The sequence below is a fragment of the Colobus angolensis genome, unplaced genomic scaffold (genome assembly GCF_000951035.1).
Source record: "Colobus angolensis palliatus isolate OR3802 unplaced genomic scaffold, Cang.pa_1.0 Scaffold119, whole genome shotgun sequence".
In the NCBI taxonomy this organism is placed as follows: Eukaryota; Metazoa; Chordata; class Mammalia; order Primates; family Cercopithecidae; genus Colobus; species Colobus angolensis.
Genome location: NW_012113030.1, coordinates 7,169,870 through 7,180,538, shown reverse-complemented (window position 1 = coordinate 7,180,538; position 10,669 = coordinate 7,169,870). Strand labels below are relative to the sequence as shown.

General features: G+C 50.0%; 1 protein-coding gene across 1 annotated transcript in view; it reads right to left on the bottom strand.

Annotated features, from left to right (window-relative positions):
* The window catches only part of ZNF541 (zinc finger protein 541), a 56,814-nt gene that overhangs the window by 7,463 nt on the left and 38,682 nt on the right, over positions 1 to 10,669 (bottom strand). The window contains exons 9-14 of the mRNA XM_011926693.1: positions 9,451 to 9,775; positions 4,532 to 4,595; positions 3,775 to 3,917; positions 3,287 to 3,390; positions 1,250 to 1,325; positions 612 to 700 (exon numbers count right to left, since the gene is read on the bottom strand). Of these exons, the coding sequence (XP_011782083.1) occupies positions 612 to 700; positions 1,250 to 1,325; positions 3,287 to 3,390; positions 3,775 to 3,917; positions 4,532 to 4,595; positions 9,451 to 9,775 (801 nt within the window). The remainder of the gene's footprint in view (positions 1 to 611; positions 701 to 1,249; positions 1,326 to 3,286; positions 3,391 to 3,774; positions 3,918 to 4,531; positions 4,596 to 9,450; positions 9,776 to 10,669) is intronic.

The following is a 10,669-nucleotide window of genomic DNA, read 5'->3' as shown; positions in this document are numbered from 1 at the left end:
TTTTTTTTGAGACAGTCTTACTCTGTCACCCAGGCTGGAGTGCAGTGGCACAATCCCCACTCACTGCAACCTCTGCCTCCCGGGTTCAAATTATTCTCTTGCTTCAGCCTGCCATCTAGTTGGGATTACTCACCACCATGCCCGGCTAATTTTTGTATTTTGAGTAGACGGGGTTTCACCATGTTGGCCAGGTTGGTCTGGAACTCCTGACCTCAAGTGATTCTCCCACCTTGGCCTCCCAAAGTGCTGGGATTACAGGCATAAGCCACCATGGATGGCCCTTATCTTTTTAAAAGTATATGCATACCTGTATATATAAAATTTGTACAGACAGAAACGCCTGTTGCTTGGTGGAATACATAACAGAGGTCACCAATCAGAAGCAGGACTGTGAGGAGGGACATGGAAGACTATTCTGTGCAGGTGATGCAGGTCTCTACCATTTGGAGCTGTTCACGAGGATGGCTTTTTGACACTGTAAACTGTCTAAACTAAGAGCGCTGCCACAGGCAGGTGAGGGTGGGGCCCTCCGACCCCGACCAGCCCTGCAGATCGAGCTTGTCTCAGCTGTGTGAGGCGGGGCCTTGGACACCAGCCCACATTCACTTTACCGTCTTGTGTATCAAGTAGAAGTCCTTCTTGTGGGCATAGAACGCCTTCTTAAAAAGCCTCTTCTCTATAGGAGTCCAGACGTCTGAACCTATCAAAGAACACAGCCGACAGGGGGAAGGCCATTTGTCCTGGGACCACAGCCACGGCTGAAATGCAGACCACCTTCCCTTTTATAGCTGCCATTACTGAGCACCAATTATGTGCCAAACTCATAAAAAAACTCAAAGAGTCTCCAGAAGGGAGGGACCACTACTAGCCCCACTTAACAGATGTGGCAACGAGGCTTCAGTTGCTTCCTAAGGGCAGGTGGGGGCCCTGGCAGCCTGTCTCCAGAGCTGATGGATTCAACCACTGAACCTAAGCCCATCTCCCCTCCCCCTGGCCAGGATCATTCCCTTTGTGGCTGGGCAGAGTCTGTAAGGAAACCACTGGGAAAGGGTGAAGCAGGATCCCACTAGCAGAATGTGGCACCCACTGAGTCATCCTGACAAGGACAGGCCCTCCTGAAAGGCAGGCAAAGGCCGGCAAAGGCCCCCAAAGAGAACTCCAGGAGGCAGAGGCAGAGCTTGCAACAGAACTGGCCGATTCATAGGGGTCTCAGCTGGGCCAAACCAGCCTGGCAGCCTTTCCCCGTCACCTGTGTAGCGATAGTCAGCGAGCAGGTGTGTCGGTGGCTTGTGGGGCCCTCGGAGCAGGAGAGTCTCCAGGGCGACCTGGAACAAGAGGAACGGCAGGCTGCCCAGGACCAGGTTGGGGAAGAGGACCACCAGCATCCTCCCATTCATCTGAAAAACACTTGTGGCTGTCCCTAAAGTCACTGCCTGTCCCAGGGTTATTCAAAGTAGCCCTGGATGGGCCACCAGCCTGTAACTGTGGGCACATCAACTATGATACCAGGCATACCACCGAATGCAGCTGAAGTTATTTTTTCACAGCAAGCCTATCTTGATGAAGGAGACTGTGTGCAGATTTATTCTGGCACAAGCTCCTTAGGGAATGGCATTTTGCGGAGTATGACCCTTGTCTAGGGCCCCATTTTTATTTTCTTCATAGCTCTAGTCAATAGCTAACAATTAAAAACATTTTATTTTATTTTTAAAGATGAGGTCTCACTATGTTGTCCAGGCTGAGCTCCAATTCCTGGGTTCCTTCAGTCTCTGCCTCCCAAGTAGCCAGGAATACAGGTGGGTACCACTGTACCCAGCTAGCTAACAATTTTCCTTTTTTGGGGAGTCTTGCTCTGTCACCCAGGCTGGAGTGCACTGGCATGATCTTGGCTCACTGTAGCCTCCATCTCCCAGTTCAAGCGATTCTCCTGCCTCAGCCTCCCAAGTAGCTGGTACTACAGCCATCTGCCATCACTCCCTGCTAATTTTTTTTTTTTTTCTGTATTTTTAGTAGGGACGGGATTTTACCATGTTAGCCAGGCTGGTCTCAAACTCATGACCTCAAGTGATCCGCCTGCCTTGGCCTCCCAAAGTGCTGGGATTACAGGTGTGAGCCATATGTCCAGCCTAGCTAACAATTTTTAAAACTAAATTTCCTTTTGACTTTCCTAAAATGTAAGCCCCCTGAGGGCAGGGATTTTATGTCGATCACTAGTGTAAGCCATCATTGCGGGGTCTGCATAATTTGTAAGGCCTGTTGCAAAATGAAGATGCAGGGCTCCTTGTTTAAAAAGCATTAAGAATTTCTGGGTTTTTTTTTTTTCTTTTTTGAGACGGAGTCTCACTCTGTTGCCCAGGCTGGAGTGCAGTGGTGCAATCTTGGCTCACCGCAACCTCCACCTCCCAGGTTCAAGCAATTCTTCTGCCTCAGCTTCCCAAGTAGCTGGGATTACAGGTGCCCACCACCGTGCCTGGCTAATTTTTGTATTTTTAGTAGAGATGGGGTTTTACCATGTTATCCAGGCTGGTCTTGAACTCCTGAGCTCAGGTGATCCACCCATCTCGGCCTCCCAAAGTGCTGGGATTACAGGCGTGAGCCACCGCGCCTGGCCAAGAATTTCAAGACAGAGACAGCAGAGCATTAAACCAAGCATGGAGTCCCTCAGCTGGCCCTGGCCCCAGTGCCTACAGTACAGGCAACCAGCAGGCACCCAATAATATGTACTGCCACTCTGCTGAGGACCTGCTATATGCCAGACACTGCCTCTCAGCTTGGTGAAAAGCAAGACCATGGCATGACTCTTAGATTCCGAACACAGGCAATGTGGCTCTTCCTCTCCCGCTCCTCACAGTGAGACTTTTAATTTACTTTCTAACACCCAGAATTGTGAGGCGGGGGGTCCTTGGAGTAGGTAGAGGCATTTATGTTGCATCAGAGGTTTGTATATATGAGTGTTCAATTGAAAGCTAAAACTCAAGGAATGAAGCAGATGAATGCAGGGCCTGAGCTGGGTCTTCGGGGCTTCCTTTCTCCAGTGCCCCCTGAGATCTCAGAGGAAACACTGCACTTGGTTGTTGCCCCAATTAGCTACGAATTGGGCCCATGTCTTAGCATTCCCCTACAGTCCGTGCACAAGGACCACTGCAATCTCAAAGCCGCTGTGGAGAAGGATGGACGGTCTTCTTCCAGTTTCCATCCGCTCTGAACCCCGAAGCAGACACATGTCACATGCACCTAGAACCCTGGGTCCCAGGAAAGCAGGGAGGGTCCCCTTGCTGTGCCTCACCTGAACGTTGCCCTGAGCCTCGTGCAGGCAGTGCAGAGCGAGCTCCAGGTTGGTGCCCCCTCCTGGCATCACGCTGGAGCACGCCACGTTGCAGAGCTCAGTCACTGTTTCCAAGAAGGACATGAGGAAGAGGAGGCACACAGGAATCATCAGCTGCTAGGGAGGAACCCTTCCCGAGAGACAGCAGAGAGGGGCGCCTTCCCCTTCTCTCTCCTGCATCTCAGGGAGGGACAAGGAGGAAGAGGAGAACCCTGTCCCCAGCACCCACTCTGGATGGCCTGACCAGCCACCATATGACAAAAGAGGTAGGGGAGGGAGAATGCAGCAGGGAAGAAGCAACACTGGCCAAGGGCCAGCTCCCTCCCACGCCCAGGGCACACTGCTTCTTGGATCCAGTGGTCAGAAGTTCGAGACCCAAGAGGAAAAACACCCTGGAAATGGAGGGGAAAGAAGGGCCCTTAGGAATTTAGCCCCAAAGCCTCAGCCACCTCTATCCTGTGTCTCTGGGTTGATCATCATATCTCCCCATGGCTTCCAGACCAGAGAAGCTACATGCTCGTCAATTCCAGCCAGGGATCTCTCCTGAAGTTCTGGGATCTCTGCCTGAAACCGGCTTCCTATATTGATATGTCTGAAACGAGGCCACACACACAGGTAAGGGAGATGTACAAACATGACTGAGATGGGAAGTGAAATGGAGATGCTCTGTGTGCCCTGCTCTTGGGCTACAGCCTGCTCTGTGGAAACCCTCTGCTGTCTCAGGTGCAGCAGGTACATGCTGTCCCCGGCAGATGCACACAGGCATTTCAGAAACTTCTGCAGGGACACTTCCTCCCTTCCTCTGTTTTCCTTCATTGTCACATTTCTCTCTCAGGGTCAAGGCAGTGGAGGTACAAGCTGACACCCGGCATGTGTCTACGTCCACACCACAGCCGTCCAGCCACATCCCTCAGGCACGCTGGAGTCCCGCTCTGTGCCGTAACCAATTCTACCTGGAACCCCTTGGGGTTCCAGGTATATATATATATATATATATATATACATATATATATATACACAATTTCTAGAAGGAATAATTTTGGGGGGTCTTCCTACATATACTTGGAAAAATCAACCGCTTCACGCCTAGGGAGCCTATGTGAGTAAACCTGAACCCCCCGCACGGAAAGAAGGAACACTTGGGAAAAGTGACACTAGAACTCAAGGTGGGGTAAAAGCAGCTTCACTGGGAAGGACCCAACTTACGGCTCAATACTGATCTTGGTGTCATCCTTCACCACACAGATGCCAAAAGACCCATCCACTTGATCTAGAAAACACAGAGTGAAAAGGTTCAAAAAGACAGACAGCAGGTAACCCACAGGGTCCTCTGCCTGCCTGTGTGGACGAAGCTGAAAGCAGGCTCTTGAAGATCTCGTGGGTTGGCCGGGCGCGGTGGCTCATGCCCGTAATCCCAGCACTTTGGGAGACCGAGGTGGGTGGATCACGAGGTCAGGAGATTGAGACCATCCTGGCTAACACGGTGAAGTCTCTTCTAAAAATACAAAAAAATTAGCCGGGCGTGGTGGCGGGTGCCTATAGTCCCAGCAACTCGGAAGGCTGAGGTACGAGAATGGTGTGAACCCAGGAGGCGGAGCTTGTGGTGAGCCAAGATGGCACCACTGCACTCTAGCCTGGGCGACAGAGTGAGACTCCACCTCAAAAAAAAAAAAAAAAAAAATCCCATGGGAGAGGGCAGCACTTCAGAAAAGGTAGAGGAAGGAACTCAGCAAACAAATTAACTCATGACAATTATACGTATATATAAAAACAGCACACTAAAGTCTCTGGAAATTGTCCTAAGGTCATTCAGCACTTGGAGAAATATTATTAAAAAAATTCAACTAGGCCGGGTGTGGTGGTTCATGCCTGTAATCCCAGCACTTTGGGACACTGAGGTGGGCAGATCACTTGAGGTCAGGAGTTCAAGACTAGCCTAGCCAACATGGCAAACCCCATCTCTACTAAGAATACAAAAACTGGCTGGGCGTGGTGGCAGGTGCCTGTAATCCCAGCTACTTGGGAGGCCGAGGCAGGAGAATCACTTGAAGCTGGGAGGCGGAGATTGCAGTGAGCCAAGATTGTACCACTGTGCTACAGTCTGGGTAACAGAGTGAGATTCCATCTCAAAAAAATAAAAAATAATCAACTGAATATTGCTAAGAACAAGAGGCTGTTGCATCTGAGCTGTGACCTGCTCCCTTACCCAGCCAGCTCCCAGCTCCAAGGGTTCTACTCCAGGTAGGTGCAGCCCAGACAGGGGCTGCCTCTCCTGTCGGATCCCATGCTTAAAGAATTAAAGGAAGGTATAATGACAATTTTTCATCATAGACGGAATATCATTAAGAGATAGAAATTATTAAAAAGAGAGAACTAAATGGGAATTCTGGAGTTAGAAAGTAAAATATTGGCAAGTGAAGCTGTTGAAGAAAAAAAATAACCAAAATGAGGCTCAATGGGTTTGAGTCGACAGGAAGAAAATAATCTGTAAACTTGAAGACAGATCAAGAGAGACTGTGAAATCTGAAGAACAAAGAGAAAAAGAATAAAGAGAAATAGAGCCTCAGAGAAATGTGGGATACCATTAAGTACAGCAACTACATGTAACAAGAGTACCAGATGGAAAGGAGAAAGAGACAGAAATATCTAAAGAAACAGGCCTGGCGCGGTGGCTCACACCTGTGATCCCAGCACTTTGGGAGGCTGAGGCGGGTGGATCACCTGATGTCAGGAGTTCAAGACCAGCCTGGCCAACATAAGAAAACCCCGTCTCTACTAAAAATACAAAAATTAGCCTGGCATGGTGGTGCACCCCTGTAATCCCAGCTACTCAGGAGGCTGAAGTGGGAGGCTAACTTGGGAGTTAGAGGCTGCAGTGAGCCAAGATCAGGCCACTGCACTCCAGCCTGGGTGGCAGAGCACGACTCTGTCTCAAAAAAACCCCTCCAAACCACCCCCCAAAAACAAAAAAAACAAAACTTAAAAGCTACAGTAATCAAAAGTTGAAAGCTACAGTAATCAAGACAGTATGATACTGGCATAAGGATAAGCATACAGATTAATGCAATAGAATTGAACACCCAGAAATAAACCCACATGTTTATGGTCAATTGATTTCTAACATTGAATTATGCTAAGTCAATTCAATGGGAAGTCTTCAAAAAATGCTGCTGGAAGAACTGGATATACACATACAAAAAAATGAATTTGGACCTTTACTTCATGTAATATATATATATAAAAGTTATCTTAAAATTGATTACAGACTAAACCTAAGAGTCAAAATTACAAAACTCTTTTTTTGTTTTTCCTGTTGCCCAGGCTGGAGTGCAGTGGTGCCATCTTTGCTCACTGCATAACATAAATCCACACAAAAACCTGTACATAGAGCTGGGTGTGGTGACTCAGGCCTATAATCCCAGCAGTTTGGAAAGCTAATGCAGGAGGATTGTTTCACCCCAGAGGTCTTTTTTTTAAATGGAGTCTCGCTCTGTCACCCAGGCTGGAGTGCAGTGGCTGGATCTTGGCTCAATGCAAGCTCTGCCTCCTGGGTTTACGCCATTCTCCTGCCTCAGCCTCCCAAGTAGTTGGGACTACAGGGGCCCGCCACCTCGCACGGCTAGTTTTTTTGTATTTTTTAGTAGAGACGGGGTTTCACCGTGTTAGCCAGGAGTCTCAGCCTCCCAAAGTGCTGGGATTACAGGCTTGAGCCACGGCGCCCGGCCTTTTTTTTTTTTTTTTTGAGACCAAGTTTTGCTCTTTTCCCCAGGCTGAAGTGAAATGGCACGGTCTCGGCTCACTGCATCCTCCGATGCCGAGACCAGCTCGGTCCGGGAGACCCTAACCCAGCGGCGCTAGAGGAATTAAAGACACACACAGAAATATAGAGGTGTGGAGTGGGAAATCAGGGGTCTCACAGCCTTCAGAGCTAAGAGCCCTGAACAGAGATTTACCCATATATTTATTGACAGCAAGCCAGTGATAAGCATTGTTTCTATGGATTACAGACTAAAAGTATTCCTTACTGGAAACAAAGGGATGGGCCGAAATAAAGGGATGGGTCTGGCTAGTTATCTGCTGCAGGTGCATGTCCTTAAGGCACAGATCACTCATGCTATTTTTTGTGGTTTAAGAACGACTTTAAGCGGTTTTCCGCCAGGTGTTCCTTGCCCTCATTCCGGTAAACCCACAACCTTCCAGCGTGGGCGTCATGGCCATCATGAACATGTCACAGTGTGGCAGATATTTTGTTTATAGCCAGTTTTGGGGTCAGTTTATGGCCAGATTTTTGGGGGCCTGTTCCCAACATCCTGCCCTGAGTTCAAGTGATTCTCCTGCCTCCTGAGTAGCCAGGATTATAGGCATCCACCACCATGCTCGGCTAATTTTTATATTTTCAGTAGAGACGAGGTTTCACCATGTTGGCCAGCCTGGTCTCAAACTCCTGATCTTAGGTGATCCACCCGCCCCAGCCTCCCGAAGTGCTAGGATTACAGGTACAGGCATGAACCACCATGCCTGGCCCACCCCAGAGTTTGAGACCAGTCTGGGCAACATGGCAAGATCCCCCTCCCTACATAAAAACAATTACAAAAATTAGCCGGGCATGGGGGCGCACGCCTGTAGGCCCAGCTACTCTGGAGGCCAAAGCAGAAGGATCAGTTGAGCCCAGGAGGTTGAAGCTGCAGTGAGCTGTGATCACACCACTGTACTCCAGCCTGGGTGACAGAGTGAGGCCCTGTCTCCCAAAAAAACCCAAAAAATTTCTACACGAATGTTTATGGCAGCATTATTCATAATAGCCCAAAGTGGAAACAACCCAAATGTCCATCAACTGATGAATAAATAAAATGGGGCCCATCTGTACAAGGGAAAAATGTTCAGCCATAAAAAGGAATTGAGCACTGATATGCACTACAATACGAAGGGACTCTGAAAACACGCCAAGTGAAATAAACTAGACACAAAAGGCTGCATATTGTAGGATTCTACTTACATGAAATGTCCCAAATAGGCAAATCCAAAGAGAGAAGGCAGATGAGTGGGTGCCCAGGCTGGGGAAGAAGGGACTGTGGGGATATGGGCGGAGTCACTGGTAATGAGTTCCGGCTTCTTCGAGGATGCTAAGCGTGCTCTAAAATGAGACTGTGTGATGGGTGCACGGCCTTGTGAATATCCTAAAAACCACTGCATACTCTAAATGGGTGATTTGCAAGGCATGTGTAGTACAGCCCAATAAAGCTGTTAGGAAAATTACATAGGCCAGGCCAGGCGCAGTGGCTCACGCCTGTAATCCCAGCACTTTGGGAGGCTGAGGAGCGTGGATTACTGGATGTCAGGAGTTCGAGACCAGCCTGGTCAACATGGTGAAACTCCATCTCTACTAAAAATACAAAAATTACCCAGGCATGATGGCACATGTCTGTAGTCCCAGCTACTTGGGAGGCTGAGGCAGGAATCGCTTGAACCTGGGAGTTGGAGGTTGCAGTGAGCCAAGGTCGCGCCACTGCACTCCAGCCTGGGTGACGGAGTGATACTCTGTCTCAAAAAAAAAAAAAAAAAAAAAGGAAATGACACAGGCTAGACAGGGTGGCTCACACATTTAATGCCAGTACTTTGGGAGGTCAAGGCAACAAAATCACATGAGTCCGGGAACACAAGACCAGCCTGGACAGCACAGCAAGACCCCATCTCTACGAAAGATAAAACATTAGCCAGGTGTGGTGACGCGCATCTGTAGTCCCAACTATTTGGGAGTCTGAGGCTGGAGGATTGCTTGAGACCAGGAGATCGAGGCTGCAGTGAGCTGTGATCGAGCCACTGTACTCCAGCCTGGGTGACAGAGCAAGACTCTGCCTCAATAAAGGAAATGATAATGACACAGAAGGGCAGGCAGAAGCATGGTAAGATAAACGGCCTCTACGTTTTCTTTCGGTCTGTAAAATTCTATGCACTAGAAGGCACTTAGCTCAGTTCTGGGGCACATCTGAGTAGCAAAGGAACCCTGAGACTAGGTACACCCAGGCAGGAGACAATCACTGAACCCAATGCTACAAGGGAGAGTGGCCGTGGTCCGCAGGCGATCCACCCTGGGATCACAGAGTGAGTGCCCCAGCCTCACTCACCGAGCATGGAGCTGATGAGCTGGTCAGGGCTGGCCTGAGTGGACGTGGAACAGAGGGTGTTGAAGTACACTCCAGAGCCCTCCCGGATGGGACTGAGCATTGGGGGCGGTGTGTAGGGGGAGCACTGGAATAAGCCCTTCAGGAGGTGGTCCACCAGGAACATGGGCGACCGCAGGCGACTCTGGTGGCATCCTGCAGGGCTGGGCTCCCCAGCCGTGGAGGGTGGAGGAGGGATGAACAGCCCCTTGGGTGGGGGCCGCTTCTTCCGCTTTCTCTGCTGGCTGCTCTCCTTGCTGTCTCGCTCCTCCCCATCTTTCTCTTGTTCCTGAAGAAGTTTAGAACCACAGGTGGTCGCCTGAAGCCGCCTACTGCACCACTCCATCTCCAGGATGGAAAGAGAGCAGGAAAAGGAGACTGGCCAGAGACAGGAAACTTGGACATGCACGCCCAGTGAAGGAGGCTGGCCACACCTGGGCCACACCTGAGGTACAGAGCCTGGTGATGATACGGCTGCAGCCTTCTCCTGCACCCACTGCCCCAGGAGAGCCCCTGACTCTGTGTGAGAATGGCCTCAATCGTTAAGATGACTGGCCCTTAAAAAGAGAGAGATCCCCAGAGATACAGTGTGACAGTGACAAGAAAGAAATGCAGCTCCACCCAAATGACAAGCACCCAAAAGACCCAGCCACTGACTCAGGGGACCTTCAGGTCCATGGACCCTGTCCTGGAGTCCAGCAGAAGCTTCTCCAGTAGGGGGTCCTGCAGTACAGGCTGCAGAGACAAGCCCTACGAGACTGATCACTAGTAACTCACCACGCTCTCTCTCGCCTCCACAAAATCTCCTCTCCACTCTGCCAGCCCTGCTCCTCCTCATCCTCCAGGTCTCAGCTCCCATACCTCCTCCAGGAAGCCTCCCTTACCTCCTCAGGCTGGGTAGGAGCCCCCTGGGAACTCCCTGGGCTCCCTCTGCTCCCAGCTCTGCCCACTCTGGGTTGTCACTGTCTAGGGACAGGCCTCTCTCCTCCACTGGACTGGGAGCCCTGGGAGGCAGGGCCCAGGCTACTGTGGTCACCTCTGTGTCCCCAGCACCACCCAGCACAGGGTCCAGCACAGAGGGGCTCAGTGAATGCTGAATGACTCAATTAACATGCAAACCAGTTTCTTCTGGATCAAGTTTTTTTTTTTTTTTTTTTTTTTGAGATAGAGTCTCACTCTGTTA